Here is a 21,782-nt window from a genome sequence, read left to right on the forward strand (position 1 = left end):
TTTGTAACGCCATGAAAAATAGGTTCATAAAAAATGTCAATTGCATTGTTTTTTTTTTCATATCTAAAGAGGAATAAATTCACTCAAGAAAAAAAAAATTGACTGACGTTCTAATAATTCATGCATGAAAGGGTTAATTTGAGTTTTGATGAAATTTGATGAAATTTTATTTTAGAAAATACTAGATTTTCACTGAAAAAAAAATACAAAATACAGAGTGTAATATTATAATAAATAGTGATAAATATTTGAAGAAAGGTTAAATATTGAGAAAAAGTCCTTTAGGAACTGCCACAAAAGTATCATTGGGTCTTTATGGGTTCAAGTTCCATGGAGGAAGTTTTCCTTACAGTTAAAATCATAACAAAAAACACTAAACTCGTTTGAAGACCATCATTATTATTATTATTATTATTATTATTATTATTATTATTATTATTATTATTATTATTATTATATTTTTTTCCGTCTGACTCAAAGGGTTAAATGCTGTATGTACTATACTGTTGCACTTGCGCAACCTGCCCAGAGCTGTGAACCTGTTTTCGTGTAGGATCTGGTATTGTTGGCAGAAGTGGTTTTGGAGTGTCAGCTCTCGGTACCGCGGCTCGTCAGAGGGCGGCTCTTTGACCGCTTTTTACGCATCATTATAAAGGCTTAACTCCCTCCCTCTGCGCGCTGTCCCGCTCCGCCGCCGTGAGCCCTCAGTGTCTGGATCTATGCTCTTCATAGATGGGCTTTATGCCACACGCTATTAGCCTACAGGTTGAGGCCACACTCTGATTTCATTTTGTCCCGTTCGCACCTCTGCTTTTGGGGGGAGCTTTCCTGTTTTTGTTTTTTTTTCCTCCTCTGCTTGGATACTACTGACTTAAGCATTGGATATGTGCACACAGGATGATGACAACCCCTTTTCTCCCCGTAGAAGTAAAATAAAATAGGCTTTCGCACACATTGGATTTACTCCTGTCGTTCCATATGAAGAAGTCAAAAGTAAGTGCCTGTTTTCTGTGCTTCTCTGTCGCTCATGGACAGTGTGTGCGTGTGCGTGTGTTCGTGTGTGTGTGGTTGTGTGACGCACGCAGCGGGACACGTTCCTGCTGCTCCAAACTTAACTGGAAAGCTCTTAAGATCTGGCACGCTTTTCAGTTTTTTTAAAACATAATCTGATTAGTTTTTATTTATTCATTTCATGTGTAAAAAAAAAAAACAGCAGCAGGATCGATACTGGTGATCGGCAGCTCTTCTGCTGTGGCGTGGCTTCATGGTCGAGCTGCCTGTGTGTGGGGCAACCACGACCACACAGGGGATTCTGCTTTGGAATGATCTTTTCCAAAAAAAGAAAAAAGAAAAGAAAGAAAAATTCAAAAGCGTCACTTGTCCAGACTTTATGAAGCTTATTCCATTATTCCATAATCAACTTGAAGTCATATCTGAAGAGCTCTTTTGGATCTAAAAGTTTACCCAACTGTGTCCTCATCATAGACTCCGTTTGCGCGTAACTGTCAGTTGAATTTTACAACGTGTAGCTGTGGGAGGAAAAAAACCCTGAACACATCCTTTTACTTTTACCAGCATGTCTCTCACTGGGTCATTGGGAGTAATTTGACTCGAAGTGAAAGCTCTGCTCCTTTGAACCTGCGGGTTTTATTTATGGTTTTAACGTCAGTCCTATTTTATTCCCTTTTCCAGGCTGACAGTTAATCACAGCATTAATCTGGTGTTAATCACGTCTATTGTGAGTTTTTTTGTTTTGTTTTGTTTTTTTCCAGTCTTGTCGGAACACGTTTCTCTTTAAGCCCTTATTTATTTGCCTGACGGTGGTTTGGTTGTTCAGTCCTACACCCTGCTCCTCCTCCGCCGCCTCCTCATCCTCAGGCGGCCCTTCGGGTTACCCATTACGCAGCTCCAGTCCGACTGTCTGCGGTGGAGGAGCTCTGCAGCGCAGCTCAAACACCATCTGCAGCCTCTGACCCGGATGACCCGAAAACGAACATTAATGACGAAAGCTACTGGGATGATTATTTTACACGAGAAAATGGAAAGAATCAACTCTGACATAGCTGTTCGTTGCGCACTGAAATGAAAAGTCCCATAGAAGTCTTACACCCTCATAGGTTGGAAACTAATCTCGTCTCCACTTTATTAGAATATGAAATGAAAGTGAATTTAGTTTACACTGGTATGCGTGTTGTGCAATCACGGTGTGTAAAAATAGCAGGTTTTTCCTGCATTATTTCCTTCAGGCTGTTTGCACTTCACAGGCTTTGGATTGAACTCTGCATCAGTCTGAGTTGTTTAAACTTTATTTTAAAATCACAGTTAAGACAAATTAAAATAACATGGAACATATTATTCATTTAGGATGTGTTTGCATGTGTGCAGCTGAGGTTAAAGTGTTTTGTTTTTTTTTTATCCTGGTGGAGGGAAGGGTGGCATTTTCAGCTGCCGTTGATCCCATTTTGCGCAGAGCTTCTCCTGCTCTGGACATGAACTCATGCAGGAGGTTGTGTTTTGCGCCTGGCTGCTTTCACACACACGTTTAATCTTTTATGTACTTGAATCACAAGCGGAAAATGTCTGATCTGATGACAAGAAATGAGAATATTTGACTAACTCCAGACAGCTGGTGTAGAAGTTTCTGCCAATCTCCAACAAAGGACAAACTGCTCTTCTTTTCTTTTCTTTCTTTCTTTCTTTTTTTTTTTTTTTTTTTATATATATATATTACCCTCATATTTTTTAAGGATATTCGATTTCGTCAAGAGATGCTTTCTGTTCACCAGATTCTGGAAATGAGCACAGTATGTGAGAGAGAGAGAGAGTGGAAGAGCGTGTCTAGACTTTGACGCCTTCACAGGACATTTAACACCAGTAGGGCGCGCTAGTTTTCTGGTGCGCACTGAGCGCAGGAGAGGCCGGGTGTGGAAGTCCTTAGGCCGCTGGATGTAGACGTATATGTGCATCCCCCTCTGTTAGCCTTCAAATCACACACACGTAGTATTTAAAAGTATTTTGGCATTATGTAGGGTTAATGTGGTGGCAGTAATTCAAGATAAGTTGGCAGATAGATGAGGTGACATTTGAGACCTGTCTGCTGATTGCTCCCGGGGGTGAGATCTGCCTGGTGATCTACAAGCTGCTGGTGCCCGACTGGGTGAGCTATTTGTCCAGGTTACAGATTTCCAACCAGGTGAAGAAGAGCTGAGTGTTTTAGAGCCGGGTGATTTAGAACCTCACATTATCCAGACTAGGGCTGTGCTCTGGCTGTAAAACCACAGGCTTACAGCTCACATCATTTGGGCTCAGTGTGCTTCTGCTTTATGGCCCTGGCCTCTGACCTGCCGGAGATCAGCATCCAAGCACTACAATATTCAGGGGGAAATTAGCTTTTTATTTTAGATAGAGTTAAACCTTATTTCTTCTTCTCAGTATTGAGCTTTGGAGACAGTATGCATGCACATTCATAGTGGAAATGTAAATTACTTGAAGCTGAACCCTCACATCAAATACAAGTACAAGTCAATATTATGTGAGTAATATTTTATTATTTCATGTAATTATCTTTGACACTGAAATGAAGGACGATAACACAGGCTGTTTAATGATCATATTCTTTGTGCACTAATCTGACAGATATTTCCTTGATTAATTATTTTGTCTACTAAGTGTCAGAATGTTGTGAAAAACTAAACCCAGATATGTTCAATTTAGTGTCACAGAGGAACAAAAATGCTGAGATTTCTTATATAGTCATTTATTAATTTAATAGTTAACAAATTATTATTATTATTATTATTATTATTATTATTATTGTAATTATTACTCATAGCTGTAATTACATAATGACACTCGTAAATGTGTAAATATTTTCTCATCTGTCTTTACTTGTATTGTGTTACTGATAGTGTTCTGGGTGAGATCAACAAGAGCAATTAATTAGTTTTTCAGATACTGAATAAAAAAAATACATATTTCCTCACCTCAGTCTATGAGTCTAATTCATTTCTAGATTCTATGTATTGTGAGTAAAACAAACTGTAAGGCTTTTTAGGTGTTTTTTTTGTGATCTGTTGGTATTTGAGCTGAAGTGAAACTTTAAGTTATTCCTGGTTGTCTAGTTAGTGCTATATTAACTGAACTAAATTAATAGTTATCTGTTAATATTGATAAAGCAGCTCATTTGGAGCCCATCTGCTTATGTTTGACTGGCTGATCTTGTGTGATTCCCTCTATATCACGGGTGCCAAACATATGGCCCGCAGGCCAAAACCGGCTTGCTAGAGTGTCCTAGCAAGCCTGAGGGATAAATATGTGAAATGCAAAAATTACACTGAAGATATTAACAATGATTTTAGTTCAGGTTCAGCCATTAAATTATAATAACCTACAAATAATGACAACTCCAATTATGTCTCTTTGTTTTAATGTAAAAAAAAAAAAAAAGAAAAAAAAAAAAGGGAATTATCTTAACAAATATAAACAATCTGAAATGTCCTCAGAAAAATAAGTGCAATTTTAACAACATTATGCCCGTTAGGAAATGTTTTGTGTATTTGTAGATCCACTGTGGTCTGTAAGGCGTAATACACATGGGTAAATGATTAGAAGAGGCATAAAATTGTTAAAATTGCACATATTTTTCTAAAGAAATTTCAATTTGTTCATAGTTGTTCATGTTATTGACATTTGTAAAGGATGATTTGTAGATATAAACATTTCTGTTATGTAATTTACTATTTTCACTCTAAAATATAGAGAAAAGTTTGGAGTTGACATTATTTATAGGCTATTACGTTCTTATTTTACTGATCACTTCAGATCATATTTGGCTCTATGTGGCCCCTGAGCTAAAATAAGTTTGACACCCTTGCTCTGTATTCATTGTTTTGAGTACAGTTTGTGGTTTGCTCAGTGGTAACAGATGATGTTTCGGAGGAGGAGGTGTTCAGGTTCTGTTGTTATTCTGCGCAGCATCAGCGACCGGTTGTGAAATGCATAAAAAGTAAATGAGAATAAACTCAAGTGTCAAGTGTATGATGTTTGGATTAAAACTGCAAACCATTTACGTGGCTCCACATGTAAAACGTGAACCGAAAACTTGCACTGCAGTATTTTTTTTGTGGTTTTAGCCATATGTCATGGTATTTCTGGTGGTTTATTCTGCTGCCAAGAGCATGTAGAATATGGGAACAGTTTAATTCCATTACAAATATACTGAAAGTTTTGAGTACTATAAGGTTCAGTGTAAAATGATGTTGAATAAATGTTGTTGTATAATGTACACAGTTATCCAATAGTTATCCAATAGTTATCCAACATCCAATAATACTCATGTACTACTTACTTAAAACATATGTAGGAGCGTAAAGAGTCATGTTCATCCTACATTGTCTATTGTCTATATATATACACACACACACACACACACACACACACACACAAAAGATTCTACTTTTTCCCCTCCTTTTTGACTTCCTCCAGTTAAATACAGTCATGGCCAAAAATGTTGGCAGTGAGACGAATTTTTTCTGAAGTTTCACATCTTCAGTTTTTTTTGTTTGTTTGTGTTTTTTTAGGTTTGTTTCCCACGTTACTAACATACACTGAAGAACTGTTGTGAACATTTTACTTAAAAAAAAGACTTTCATTGGCAAATAAATCAGTTTGTGTCACAGCCAAAACTTTTGACAATGACTGTGCGATGTAGTCGTACACCTCATACTTCAAATAAAGCAACAGTAATGGATCGATTGGTTGAGGACGTTAACATTAATCAAGGATTGTTTTTTATGATGGACGATCTGTGATCCCAGTCTCTTAAATTAGGAATATTCTCGGGTTTTTCCTCCTCTGTGACACTAAATTAAATATTTTTGAGTTTTGGATCAAACATAACATTTGAAGACATCATCTCAGGCCTTTGGAAGACCAGTCAATAGGTCAAGATAGTAAATGCTTATCATTAATTGCAGCTCAAGTGTGTTTGAACAGAAAACCTCTTCTTTTCATTCCTTTATGGTCAATGGAATTTCCACAGTTTCTCTTTGAGTTCTTTCTGTCAGTTTGTGAGCTGTTTGCGTCAGGGTTAAAGGTATCAACTGCAGCTTAGGAGAAGACAGCAGGGGGAGTCTGGTAATGCTGAGGTGATAAATTTCATGACTTTTATTGGAGAAGTACAATCTGACCCAAAGTCCGACTCTGCATCACTGTGTCTCAAATCCATCCCATCTCTACTCCTTCTGGACTCAAATGAAGCAACTGAATTAAATGATATCAATACATAATTAGACATCCTAGAAAACCAGATTCAGAATGTGTAGACCACCACACGTGGACCAACAGGTCGCACTACACTGCTAGATTTATTATGTGTAATGGACTGGAAATGTGCAGGAGGTATGTGTGGCAAAGGATGCTGGGATGTCAGAATTACAGACTTGAGTGATTGCTGCTGATACATTAATCTGATCAGGGGAGGAAAGGATTTGTTAGAACTGATACTGGTTGTTGGGGATCAGGGAGGCAGGCATTTACAACAGATGTGTATCTGCAACACAAAATATTTAAACTGACTGAAGTCAAGCAAAACAGTATAGTTCAGTAATACTGGATCAATGACATATATTAGTAAATAAATACATGTTTTGTTTTCATCTCAGTGTTGATAGACTTTATCTTGTGATGCGGTGATTACAGAGCAGAGCTGGGTGTTGAGGATTAAAACGCAATTAAAATTTTCAATAGTTGTTAAATGTCAAATCATTATTCCATTGTTGTTTAAAGGCTGAGGCTGTTAGTAAAAGATGCAAAAGCACAGAAATGGTGAGAAAAATATTTCTGAAAAAGGCCAAAAAGTGAAACAGACAAGTTGCAAAAACACAAAAACTATAAAAAAATAATAATAAAAAAAATGGGAAAAATGAAACTCAAAAGATGAAGAAAAACAAACAAACCCTGAGAGACATTTGTTCTTAGAGCCTCAAACTAATTTCCAACACCTTTGTGGAGTTTGATGCCAGTAAACCTCTCTGTGATGCTGGTGTTTGCCAGTGTTCTTTTGTTATCAACAGATAAATCATCTGTGATGAATGAGTGTTTGTTACAGCTGCAGTACGTATGAACTGACTGCGGCTCATGAGTAAATCATAGATCATGCCTCAGAGCACATCTTTGTAAATGAAGTCTTTCATTGCTATCTCAGTGCATGTCAGTTCATAATGTTCCAAATATTTGACACATTCATATCTGCAGTGACACTGTGCCTTTAATGATATATTGCACAGCAATCAAGTGTCAGGTATCATTCAGTTGCATTTCCTGTAATTCAACCTGACATACAACACCTGTAAATATCCAAGAGCCAGACTTAAGTGGAATCGAACAGTGCTCCCATTAATGGCTTCATCACTTGCACTTTTCTCCACCATGTGATCATCAAATGTCCAGAACCTGAGGTTGTGTCACATTGATGTCACCCGTCACATGTCTGAAATTCATTCTGTTTGGTCATCAAATGTGTTGTCATGCATTCTGAAGACCCATTGTTTCAATACCTAACATACCTAAAATTGAACCAGAACTGTTTACAGGACATGAGGATGTTGTCGTGACTCCTGTGAGAATCACATCACATCCTAAACTAGTAACAACAAAGAACACACAGATTTTGATTTAAACATTCTTTCTTTTTTAACATTTTTATCTCCAGTGTCAGGGTTTATGGTCAGAAGCAAATTCAGAGCCTCTTCATTCTTTGGACATAAGGCTGTATATTTCATTTTATTTCCTTTTTCATGCAGTCCTTCAAAAAACAAACAAACAAACAAACTGCAGGACAGAGCAAGGTATTGCAGGAAATTGAAAAACTGAGCTTTTTCTGTGATATACTTGTTTCTCTCATATTTGTTACTCAGAGGTTTGCAGTGTGGTTGATGTGGTCTCTGTTTCCTTTCATTGGTTTTTGGGTTAATTTACTGAAAAAGGACTGATTTTTTTAGATTTGTTTGTTTTAGCATTTTTGGATATTCTTAAAGATGCAAATTTACTTCTTGTCTGAGTCAAATCCCACCTTCTGCTTGGTTTTCATAAGTGCTAAGTCATCTTCCTTCCAGAGGCTGATGAAGATGTCAAGGGTCTGAATAGACACAAGAAGTGCAGGGACATAAGAACAAATTATTAGCACCTAGAACAATCTGAGAGGGTTCATTTGGGTTTTTTGTGCTTCTGTTCCACCTGTGAAAATCTAAATATGATCTAATATGTCTCTTCAAACCAGATTCACTGTCAGTGACAGTAACTCTGAGTCCGCCTGCACTGTCCGTACGCTGGGTTAATATGGTATTTGAACACAATAGTTCAGATCCAAACTCTGAAACAAACCAGCTGGTTGAGAAATGTTTTATTATAAGTATTTGTTAGATTTTCTTTTCATGTTTGAGTTGAAAAGTCTTCCCCCTGTAAGTCACTTTGGAAAAAAAAAGTGTCTGCCAAATGCATAAATAGAAATAGAAAAAACAGCCATAATGTGACTTTAAAATAGAAAGGGGTTTGTTGAGGTTCTTTTTGCCTGTAAAATTCAGATTTGTAGAAGCTGACTTGATTAAGTCACAGTAGCAGCTTACAGCAAAAACTCATGCTTGTGTTTAGTGTCACATAAATTCAATCTATAAAACAGCTTTTTCTCTGATTTGTAAAACACGCAGAGTGAGCTTCTGCTTTATTTTATGTTTCATTTCTGCAGACTTCTGTCAAAAGTCAACATTCTCTCATACATTCTTAACCCCACCTTACCAAGGGAGTGTCCTTCATTTGTTGTGTTTTGTAAGAAGTTATGTCTTTGTGGACGTACTGGTATTTGTGGTGACCTTTGAACTCAACCCATCATGGTCTGTGTTGATGTGCAGGTGGAGTGGGTATTACTCTTGGAGAGCACACACAAACCTGCAAAGCCAGCCAGGAAACAGTCAAGACACAAAGAACTCAGACTTCAAATTGTTTAGAATCAGAATATTTTATAAATCTCAGGGGGAAATGATTATGTGTTTCAGTGGCTCCATTCAAGACAATAAAAAGGTAGCAGGAAAGAAATCATTAAAACAACGGAAAAAGAAAAATATCTAAATATATACATAGATAAAGCTGTAAATACACAAACATATATATATATGTATAGGTCTGGAAAAAAAAAAAAAAAAAAAAAATATATATATATATATATATATATATATATATATATATACATATACACACACACACACATATAGGTAGATAGATAGATAGATAGATAGATAGATAGATAGATAGATAGATAGATAGATAGATAGATAGATAGATAGATAGATAGATAGATAGATAGATAGATAGATAGATAGATAGATAGATAGATAGATAGATAGATAGATAGATAGATATTAAAACACTCTATCAGTGTTTTTCAACCTTGGGGTCGGGACCCCACGTGGGATCACCTGAAATTCAAATTGGGTAGCCTGAAATTTTTAGTAATTGACAAAAATACAAATTTACTAATAAAAAAAATATGGTTAGTTGACAGAGACAATCCCTATCCATAAAAGACCTGACAAACTCTGAAGCTGAAACTGGTACTGTTTATCTGTCAAATGTTCGTTGTGGTCAGTTTCAGATGCTGCAGCTCCTTCATAATTCATAGTTTCAGTTCTTGTTTGTTCAGTATTAATTGTCCTCCTTGTAAATCACAGCTGGACTGACTGTACATATCCTGACCAAGAAAAATAAAATTCTTACTTTGTGCAGTAATCTACACCTGGATTTTCTGCCTCCGTCCATAGTAATATACATCATATAGACTAAATGTCATCTAAAATTAACATTTATTTGAAACATAGTATAGCAAACTATTACATGATCAAAAACAAATTAATTTTAGCAAAAAAAAAAAAGTCTCGTTATGAATGTCTGGGGTCTCCAGAAATTTGTGATGTTAAAATGGGATCACGAGACAAAAAAGGTTGGGAACCACTGTTCTATCAAGACACAAAATTAGAACAGTAATTTGTACAATATGTACTCGACGATATATTATCATGATAATTAACCTCCTAAGACCCAGGAAATGTCAGCAAAGTACAAGCTTTTTTTGTTTTTTATTAAATAAGTGCCTATATTGGAAACGTCATGATGCAACAGTTTTTTCAGATGCAGTTTTTAACATTTTTATGGAATGTCCTTTGTGGTGGGCAGTTTTCTTTTCTTTTCTTTTTTTTGTATAAAGTTGTGAAACTCTTGTCCACAAATGTGGACAGAAAACCCGTAGCTGAGTCTTAGGAGGTTAGAGAAATATGCATAATAAGTGTGCAAAAATCTGGTTGTGTGGTTTATAGATATCTGAACCGGGACACTACCGTCCATCTGAAGCCAGTCAGTGCCGACTTCCCACACGCCTTTTCTAACCTGCCGTGCGAAGTTGAAATGACTGATTTGATGAGTTTGGTGACTAAAGCCTGCGAATGGGAAATCACTGTCACATGGAGGCAGAGCATGAAGGGAGCTAAGTTTTTGGGTCTGTTCTGTGGGTTGGCAGGAAGTGTGAACCCAAAGCCATGTAGGTGGTTGTTACTGTGACAAGATGACTTCTCAAAGTTTATATTTGGCTGCCTGCTTATGCAGACCGCTAAATTATGCAACATGAGATTGTTGAAACTCTTGTGACTCCAAATCCTCCCTCCATAAACCTCAGAAATTATTTTGATACATAGCTAAATTGCAAATCAATTTACATTCTGCAGCAAATGTACCATGACCTGTATCACACTTTATTTGACCAAAAAAAAAAAGACTGTTGTTTCTGTAAAAATATTGATCATGAGCATGCATGTAAAGTAGTTACATACTACATATTTTGTTTTTGCTCTAATGTAAGCACTGAAATCAATTTGATAAATGTTCTGGTTGTTAATCATAATATATTGTAAGGTTTTTCATGGATTATAGTCATGGGAAAATATACAGTTTTAATTTTAAAGCTCCAAAAATCTGTTAAGATGCGATTAAAGAAATACTCATTATACATTGATAGATGTATAAACTAAACCACAGTCTTTTTCACTGTTTGTGATTTGAATCACAACTGACTCTGTTATAACTAAACTATAACAATTTCCCTCTGTTTCTGGAGGTGTAAGCTGTGTCTTATAATGTTTTGCTGTTGTATATGACTAGAAAATAGCTCCATTTCTGCACTATTTTTGACCATATTATTACAATGTGTTAATATTGAGATGAAGTAAACACTAGTCCACATGCTCCTATCTGTACATCCATCTGTGATGCTGCACTGCTTCATTAACTCCATAGACTGTGGCCTCATTTCTATAATGAATCCAAATGATTGTACACTTAAACAATCCGACTCACTGCATGTATGCATGCAGAAATCGGACCAGCAGATCACATAATATCGGTAATTCTTCACTGTCTGAAGTAATCATTTCATGTCATTACTTCAGTAGCAGTAAAACAATGTGTTACAAAAACTATAGAAGTGTTCGCAGCTTAAACAGAATGGTGTAGTGTAGAAAAACAGTTAAGAATCACAATCAATTAACTCACAAACCCATAGTACAATGCTCTGTAAAATACCATGATCACGCTGATAAACACATCATGAATGCTAATGAGTAGGAACATTTTAACAATACTGACATTATTTTGCAGAATTTTCTGTTTTCACAAGAGGGGGTTAAATATGAGATATTTCTGTAGTTTTATTCACTGTTAACCTCCTAAGCCCCAGCTATGGGTTTTCTGTCCACATTTGTGGACAAGAGTTTCACAACTTTATACAAAAAAAAAAAGAAAAGAAAACTGTCCACCACAAAGGACATTCCACAAAAATTTTTAAAAACTACATCTGAAAAAACTGTTGCATCATGACATTTCCAATATAGGCACTTATTTAATAAAAAAACAAAAAAAGCTTGTACTTTGCTGACATTTCCTGGGTCTTAGGAGGTTAAGATTTCATATGCCTTGATTTGTAACGGGAGTAGAGAGTTGCCGGTCTGAATTTTCTTCTTTTTTTGCAGTTGCGGTTTTAATGCAGAAAAAAAACAATGGTAAAACAAAAGAAAAGCAATCTTTTTCTTTTAAGATTAGTACTGAATGCACTTGGTTATGATTAGGGAGAGGGATAAATTGAAGAAGACTCACTGAATTAACTACAAATTTCATTGTCTTGGTAAAACCGTGGATTTAATAATCTTAAAGTAGTAGATCCTTCAGTGAGAAATACATTTATTTTGTGCCAGCAAAGAAACAGGAAATGGATTTGGAATTAAGTCTGTGCAGTTGCTGTGACATAGCAGTAAAGAAAATCAGCAGTCTGTAATGAATGACCATTTTTGACAATCTAGTTACAACAATATGTAAACGTGTCAGACTGAAGTGGTAGTAATGCCACGTCACAGGTAACATCTCCCCACTCAGTTGTGATGTTCTGTGTCTTAGTGCAGGTTAAAGCAGTGTATGACTTTCATCACAATTTGTTTTCTAATTTGTAAAACCCCAGTGATATCCTAATTATCACTTATTCATTAGTCTTTCCATGCTTATGCACCTGAATCACTTCCCTCACAGTGAACAACTTTGAAACATCGAAACGTCACTCGGGCCTTTTTGGAAATTTTGTCATCAAGCGCATTGTGGGAGTGGGAATTCCACACAGCAGCAATATGTCTGTCTCTTGGTGAGTACTGAACCCAAATGTGGCCTTTACCTCCATCCACCGACTACACTTATTTGTTAAAACAATGCTGGTGGACTGGAGAAGTTTACTGTGTAGTGATCTGGCTCGTTTTGTTGCAGAATCTGTGAGAAAACGCTTTCACTTGGTCACCATTCCCACAATGCACTTTGTTACATTTTGGTTTGTTATGTAAACAAGTGGACTGTGTTTATGATGCAGTCATCTTCAAAGCTGTTCACCGTGAGGGAAGTGATTCAGGTGCACAGACAGACTAATGGATTAGTGATAATTAGATATCACTGGGGTTATACAAATTAAAACAAAAAAAATTAGTGATGAAAGTTATACACTGCTTTAAAGTGAACCAGAAACCAGTATATGATGCTCTTGAATGAGAAATGTATATTCATATTATATGCCATGATAATATAACAAACAGAATATAGAAGTATAAAAATACAAAATGATAGTGTTTTTCCTCCCCCAAGCCTGTTTTCCAGTCTTTTACCCAGTGAGGATTCGTTACTGCACATAATGTGAATCAGTGTTCCCTGAGTAAAATCCTATCTATCAAATATACTATATTTAACTCCTCTCCTGTCATTTCATGTCTCAACTGCATAATGAGATGGAGGCAAACACAACACAATCCAGTAAAAGAAACACAGGCAATGCGGAGTCCAGGTTTTAATGTAAAGCAGTCATTTTAGTTTGGTTTGGATTAATTTAAACGACACAAACGTGGAGCATTGTTGAGCATCACAAGGGAAAACGCTCTGCTCAAGATAAAAACAAAATAATAAAATTCCACAGATCATTATAAAACATCTAGTGGTTCCAGCTTTCCAAATCTGAATCCCTGATTTTCGCAGTTTTGATATGAGTGTAAATTATTTTGTTTGTAGCCTTGGATCATTGTCAAGTGGATTAAAGACATCGAATCACTCCAGTTAGAAAGTGTTGAAGTAGATTTATTTTCAGTTAAACCAGACAGTTATTCTGATTTGTTTTATTCATTGTCTTGTTGTTGTTTTGAACAAGCTGCATGAATATAACTGTAGAAATAAGTTGTCACCAGTTCCTCTGAAGCCAGGTCTAGTTTATCACCATCACATTGTCTGTGCAATATGTTACTTTGTCCTATTATTCTGAATTGGAAGTAAGTGCTCCTCTAAAGGGAAATTCAATTAAGAGAGAATGCAATTCTGCAGACATAAATGTCAGGTGGCCACTTCAGCAGATGCATCAAGGTTTCATTTATATTCTTGTGCCACTTGAGAAACAGAGGAGAATATTTAAATGCTTTATTTTGTGGTTTGCAGCCACGAAAGTCCCACTTTTTCATATGATCTTTCAGATTGTAAATAGGGGTGTGTATTGGCATTAATCTGGCAATACGATACAAATCACAATACTAGGATCACAATACAGTATATCACAATACTGTTAACAAGGAGCTATTTTTTTGTTCATTTTGCTTCTTTTTTTAAAAGATTATTTCCTGGAAAACGAATGTCTGCATCTTTCAGACAGTAACAAGTGCTTTTAGGATGCTTGAAATAACCATTATTTAACTAAATAGTGTAATGAATTTAAAAAAAAAACTACATATATTACCTGCAATATCACAGTAGTACTTTTGTCATATAAAAACAACACAGCAAAATACCTATGTGAATATAGAAACAAAAGAGCAAAATATCCATGTGAATATAGAAATAAAAGAGCAAAATATCCATGTGAATATAGAAATAAAAGAGCTCACAGGATTCCCCAAAAAATATAAACAAAAAATAAAAATAAAAATTAAACCACCACTTTGTGTGCATTTGAATAAGTACCAAAAAATATTGATGCAGTACTTTTTAATATTGATACAGTATCGTGAAATGAAATATTGTGATATATTGTGGAACTGATATTTTCTTACACCCCAAATTGTAAATGAGTTCAATACTTCACTTCTCTGCTGTTGGTTGAGAAAGTCTTCTTACCCCCTGTGTCTTGTGAAATTCACAGTGGTCAAGCAAAAGCAAACAGTTCTGTTTTTGTTGGTCTGTGAGGAGTTGATATTTTAGGGGTGGATTTCCCAGAGTAGCCATAACATATTTCAGAGAGCTGTGGATTTAACCCCCGCTCACTGTCTGTTGAAGTGATGAGGAAGGAGACATTTGCACCTTCCCGCTGTAAATCATTGTGGTCAGTGTTAATGTATGTGTTGAGGGAAAACTGACATAAACTGAATCCCCCATGAGGCTTAACGTCATTAGTTAAAACTGGATTAAGGGTTTTGTTTCTTTTCCTGCTGCATTTCTTTTATCGAAGATAAAGTGAAAGTCACCCTTAGATTACATTGTCCCACATGCGTAAGGCAAAGGTTTCTGCATGGGTTAGGCTGCTTTGACATGCAGGATGACTCATATGTGTTATGCATGTTGGACCCAATAAGAATATCTTTAGAAGCACATTGTCCTTTTTCCTGTACATCTGACTCAGAGCAGTTGCAGCCAGAGGGCATTAATGGAACTTTATCAGTCTCATGCACCTCGGACCCATTTTTAGCAGAGTCGCAGTTTCCACATGATCAGTTTTCCATCGTGTTCATATGAAAAATCATTTAGAGCAAATTACAAGGTTAGTGAGTGCATTTGTCATCTTTATGAGGAGTGATGATGATATGACTGTATTTCTGCTTTAATAGGCACACTGTTGGTATGCTCTCCAAGGTTCAGTCCAGCACAGACCATTAGGAGTTGGGAGTGGCATCAGTTTTACAATTTATGGTTTGTTTGGTGATGTCATAATGTCACTGATTTACAGCTGAATTTGCACCATATCCTGCAATTTTGGTTATGATTTTACTCAGATTCATAGCTGGAGTCATGTCATGAACCACAGTGTTTACTATCTTAAACTAACTGAGATATAAACAAGCGTATTCAACTTTTGATAATCTTGGTCTAACAATGAGCCGTAGAACATTTAGAAGCAACCAGTTTAGTAAATGCATGAAAAAATGCAAAAAAAATAATACATTTTTTCTGAGAAAGCAGACAAAAGTGGAGTGATACTGGGCAATAGTTGATAAATGCGCCGTTGCATCCAACCGTATGTTCACATGTTCATTATGTACGTTTCATGTTGTGCTTTGTAACATGTTTCTTGTGCATATTCAGATTGCAGTATGAAAATACATTATCACCGATATTGGCCAATACTGATGGTCTGAAAATATCCTCTGACATAAAATGTGATAATGTCATGAGGGGATAAATACTAAAAAAGAAATCAACAGGCATCAGCTGTAGGTCAATTTGTCATGTTAAATGTCAGTATTATCAGGGCTGGGAATCGCAGGGTACCTCACGATACGAAACGATACATGTTACATGGCTCACGATCATGATAATATCTTGATATAGCGATACTGCGATTATCAATATATTACATTTAAAACTATACCTACCGATCTGGTATGTCGCACAGCACTTAGTAAAAATTTGAACATGAACAACCCTCCTCCCTCCAAAGCCCTGTCTGCTTCCCCCTGCCTGAGCTCTGACACTCCCCTCCTCAACTAATGCACACAGTGGGAAGCAGAGGTAGAGGTGGAGGTGTCACGGTCCACTTTGGCGTGGCTGTGGACCCCTCCCTCAGTAATCAGACACACCATCGTCCACCTGCTGCTCCTTTATCATTTGGAGACCCTGTATTGAAGGGTCTGGTCTGTGGATCATTGTGTTCACTGCACCTCATCACCTACAATAAAGGCTCCCAGAGTCGGGCAGACTGTGCCGTTCTGTGAGCACGTGGACTCCGCCACTGGCCGTGGACATTTGAGGTTTCATAGTCCATACACTTATCATCCTACATTGTGTGACTTGAAGTACGTGTGGGTGGAGTGCACATGTTCATAAAAGCAGAGCTTTGTGCAGACGTGTCTGTGGAGTCAAGTACGCCCGACTCCCAGACTTTATCTCCATCCTTCATTCACTGGACTCTGACTGCTGCCATTGGGTTTTGCTGTTGTTTCCTGTTATTTGTTGTTTCTGTTAATAAATCCGTTTTTTCCCTTCAACACTGTGCATTTGGTCCTATCCATTCACATCCCTAGACAGGAGACTGTGGTCAGTGACAGGAGAAGAAGCATGAGTGAAACGTCAGATTCAGAGGCACCGGTATCTGATGCAAGATGCCGACAACGGATGACTGACAGACAGGAAGGTCGTCCAATTATTTTATTAGATAATTGGTTTTACTTTTATCCAAAATATATGTAAATTAAACATTTTTGAGTTTCAAAATCTGGTGGATTTCTTTCACATTTTAGTTTGACACATGCTTATTAGGGGCATTTTAAGACTAAAAAAGAAAAGTGTAAAAAAAAAAAAAGCTATACTGTACCACTTTGTGCAGTATTGATTTAATAACTGATGATATATTCATGTGATTATAGGGGTGAAACAAAAACAAGCAAAATCAATAAATTTCATAGTTTACACTTTGCAGCATAATTTAACCAGAGTACAAACAGCAGTAGTGCAAAAACAATGACACTCTTTTAGTTCAACATAACTGTAAAGAGGATTTTTTAGGTGTCTGACAAACAGTGACACTATTTTAAATTCATTCAGAAAACCCGACGTCTCATTTCTCTCAAGGGTGCATGTTTGTCGTGCCGCCTGTGTAGCATATTTTAGTGAGACAGTTCGTACATACTGCAAAGTCCTTCTCCAGCTTTGTCCCATCCACACTAGAAAATCCAAAGTGAGTCCTCACTTTGGATTTAAACGATGCTAGTGCATCTTTCAGTTTAACTTCACCACTCGAGTCCAACATATTAGTGCCGTTGTTTGTTTTTTCTTCTGTGACTTTGGCTGTTGTTTGTTTTTTGTTCTGTGACTTTGGCTGTTTTGTTTTTCTTCTGTGACTTTGGCCCACTTTTCAGCCACTTGTGTGAGGAGCGCCCCCTGGAGGACATGGAAAACGGTGACTCGACTCACTAAGGAGGAACGATGAAAGAAGTTTATAGCGGCTATATTTGAATAATAGTAATTTTTTAAAAACGATAAGCGCATTGATAATCCATCGTAAGATTAAATATTGCAATAGTTCGCCATATGGATATTTTGTCACACTCCTAGTATTGGTGCCAGCCTTAAATTTTACCATCTGTGCAACCTTCATTACTTGAGCACATCTCCTCAGGTTTGAACTGATGCTGACAGATGACTCACCTTTCATCATCACTGTGATTGCTCAACAATCTTAGTCACAAATCATTTTATTTACACACACTTGGCATTCACACTCAGACAATATTTGGGCAATTAGCTGCAATATTGAACAATTATCATACATGACAGATTTTCCTCATACTGAATAGGTCTAGAGAAGATGTCTTTTACAACATTTCTTTCAGAAAAAAGAGGACAAAGTGTCAGATACATAACCTGTGAACACAGACCTCACAGTTTAAGAGAAAACTGTAATTTGTTGGGCGTGACTGAACATTATTCACCCCCTTTTTCACCCATAAGGAAAACCTAAAGTAGAGAATTTACTGTCTTTTGTTTACAGTATCAGGCCTCTGCTGGTGAGCTGCACTTTCGATGTTGCATGATGTGTGATCAAAGCAGAGGGTGTAATAGATGAACTGGATGTGAGTACAATGAGCTGGTTAGCATCAGGGTGACAACCATTACCAAACGCAGTCATCCACATAAGGGGAAGAATCACAAGATCTAAATTTCAGAGGGGTTTTATTTAACAGTTCAGTACCCTCTTGTTTAATGATGAACAGATTAAACAGAGCTAAAAAGACAGAACATTTATTACAAAATATGATTTAACAAAAGTACTGTTGCTCAACTCTCTGCCTTCCTTGCTGTTTGAGCCAAATTCCCCTCATGCAGTTAGTGCATATTAACCAGAACCTCCTCAGTTATTTGTTGACACAGTGAGCACTGTGGCTAAATAAAGGGACATTAAGGAGGCCATAAAATAGCGCTTTTAGTGTCCAAGGAAAACACCAGAGAGCATACAGTCATCTAATGCATTTCATCTTCATCCTCCCCCTTTCAGAGCGCCTCTCAGTAGTGAGATCAGATTTCCTGTTGGACACCAGTGAGACGACTTGATTACAATAAAAGCATCACTTCTAGTCAACACATCCCCCATTGAAACAGCAGTTTAATTGGGTAAATTATTGCCAAGTTCAGCCATATGTCTTTGGAGGTCGACTGTTATAGCCAGTGCTGCATACAAATTAATCATGAAGAATTTAGAGTCGAAAATGATGATCGGTCCGGAAATTCAATTTAAGAAGCACCACTTCCTCCTTTACACTGCGACCTTTCAAGACAGTCACAAATGTGATTAAGGCAGTGGTTACCTCCAATAGAAAATATCTGGAAACATCATCATCATGGCCAAAGGACACTATCTGACTCCAAGTCTGAAATAGGAATCTCGTGTATTTCCCATAAATTAATATTTGTTGAGATTGCTTTCATATTGAAAACAAAGTCAAAGATTTTTTGAACAGCTGGTGACTCAGATACATCCTGTTGTTTTATGTTTAGTGCTTGTTATCTAAATCAGGAGTTCCCAAAGTGGGGGTCATGACCCCCGGGGGTCACAGGGCACCAGCAAGGGGTCGCAAGATGATTTTCAGAAACCTCTCAGTGTGATCCCTAAGGTGGTTACGACTGATTAAAGGCAGTACTGTTGCACATGTACTTTGAAGGAAGGATACTGATATTGTGAGTTTCAAGGTGCGTAGAAAGTGCTTTTACTTTGAAAGATCAAATGATTCATTAATACGGCATGAACTGCAGCTTGTCAGCAACAAAAAGGTAAGGCATTGTTCAGACCACAGATTTGACTAATGGTGTCACTGATAAAAATAAAAATTAACATGAAAAGGCCAATAAACTTTGTAAAACAGATACATTACCTTAAATAAACATTAAGATAAACCCCATCAAGTACACACAATGCAATGCGGCAAATATGCCACAGTATAATTGCGTGATTCGTGTGTGCACAGTTTTTTTTAAGTTTCAGTCAGTTCCGGGATAGTGGGGCTCGCCAGTCTCTGGCACAGTTATTTTGGCGGTCACGAGTTTAAAAGTTTGGGAACATCTGCTCTAAATTGTCATGCTATGGTTTAATGTAAGATTAATAATTTAAAATAGGCAAATGTAATGTTTCCAAATTGCATTCAAATTCAAAGAAATGTCATAGTGGTTTATTCATTTATTTCAGTAGTCCTTGTTATTGGTATCACAGCTCTGTTACTCATCTTAACGTTTGGAATTAGTTGTAGTTATTTAATAAAATTACGTGATGAGAATGTATATACCTAAAGGTAATATAATAAAAACTGAAGTGCATTACCTTGTCTGTAACCTGACTTCTGCTTGAGTCATGTCAGATTTTCATGAGTGATGGTGGTGAAAACAACTCCCGTGATTCTTTGCTGCTTCACATAACTGACTGCTATAGTTTTTGGTATTGATTTGATTTAGACACACTTCGTATCAGTACACACTGTATATTTGAGATGGAGAGATTTTAATGATGTGCTTGTAACACTGCAAAGGGTGTAAACAAAGCTTTAGACTTTAACACTGGAAGCTGATGTCTGTTGTTGATTTTGCAGCGGCAGCTAAACAATCCAGACCAAAATGATCAGTTGTCCACAACTGCCACCTTAACTGGCCAAAAGCGGAGGTGACGGATCAGTCTGAAATATGTGTGATTTTGTGCAGGTTTACTTACGCAAACAGTAACAGACACAAATACTAACATGTCATCTGCATAGAGGTTTATTACTGTGAGTGAAAAAAAAAAACTGTCAAGGCTAAACCTGCTATGGATGCAGTACTGATTTAGTAGTAAACTGTCAGATAAAGTGGGATAGATCATAGTTCATTTTCAGATGTTTGGAAACCTGGACAACTTTGATTGTGAAAATCCCTAAAGTGAGTGATAAAATGTCCTGTAACACGTTGATATTTTTTTGCCACTTCTATTTTCTCCTGTGAGAGCACTGTCATAAAATGAATCAGACTGTGGAGACAAACCATGCTGGTTTAAGGAGGACTTGTTATCTTTTGATGATGTCTCCTCTCTGTTCCTGTTGCATTTTATTTGGTTTTATACTATTAAATATCTAATTATCTCCAGCCTTGTGACACATAAATAAGTAGCTTTAACACCCATGACATTTGGAAAACACTTATATGTGAAAGCTTTTGCTTATCACACCGGGGGTTCCCTCTAATGTCTCAAACTAGTTCAAATGGAAAAAAAAAAAAAGTTGTTTGTCTTGTTTTTCTGCAGCATAATGCTTAATCGCACATAAAAAAGAATTATACTGATGCTGCAGTAATGAGTCACTGCTGTTTGATGTAAAATTCTTTGCTAATGTTGTCAGGCAGCCTGGTTCTTGTTGTGGGCTGTTGTCCCGTGACAAGGTTTAACTGATCCCAGTCCACCCGATCATTTCATTGTCAGTCTAGGTGGTGCTGAAAAGCTTTTCTAGACATGTGGAGCCGAACACAGCACTTCAAAGCACCAGTTTATGTTGCTTATTTTTCATAAGCTTACCATAGAACATTCCTGTCTAATAACCGCCTTCATAGTTTTTATTAGTGTCCATCCTGCTTTCAGTGTTATATTTGCAAGTGGTTTAGCAAATCAGGCGACCCAATCCTGACTTTTATTGATCAGATACATATTAAATACAGATACTTCTGCAGTGCAGTGATATAATAAATAATTCTAGCTAAGTCTGTATCGTAATCCATTATACAGAAAATTAATTTACCATGTGGTTATTATTATTTAAGGCAGGGTTGACCACACTTTTTGCTTGTGAGCTACTTTTAAAATGGCCAAGACAAAATGATCTACCACCACTATATATTAATACATATGAGTGGATGGCTCTTTAGGTAATACTACTACCATTATGTTAATGGTTGGATAGCTCAGTAGGTAACACTACTGACTGAGGTGTGGTAGACTGGAGTTTGAATCCGAGTGG

The 21,782-nt window shown here is 36.8% G+C and overlaps 1 protein-coding gene across 1 annotated transcript in view; it reads left to right on the forward strand.

Moving 5' to 3' along the window:
- Positions 1 to 607: 607 nt before the first annotated feature.
- The window catches only part of kitlga (kit ligand a), a 64,935-nt gene continuing 43,760 nt past the window's right edge, over positions 608 to 21,782 (forward strand). The window contains exon 1 of the mRNA XM_030135994.1: positions 608 to 993. Coding sequence (XP_029991854.1) covers positions 979 to 993 — 15 coding nt within the window. The 5' untranslated portion in view covers positions 608 to 978. The remainder of the gene's footprint in view (positions 994 to 21,782) is intronic.

Source organism: Sphaeramia orbicularis, chromosome 6, assembly GCF_902148855.1.
Source record: "Sphaeramia orbicularis chromosome 6, fSphaOr1.1, whole genome shotgun sequence".
Lineage (NCBI taxonomy): Eukaryota > Metazoa > Chordata > Actinopteri > Kurtiformes > Apogonidae > Sphaeramia > Sphaeramia orbicularis.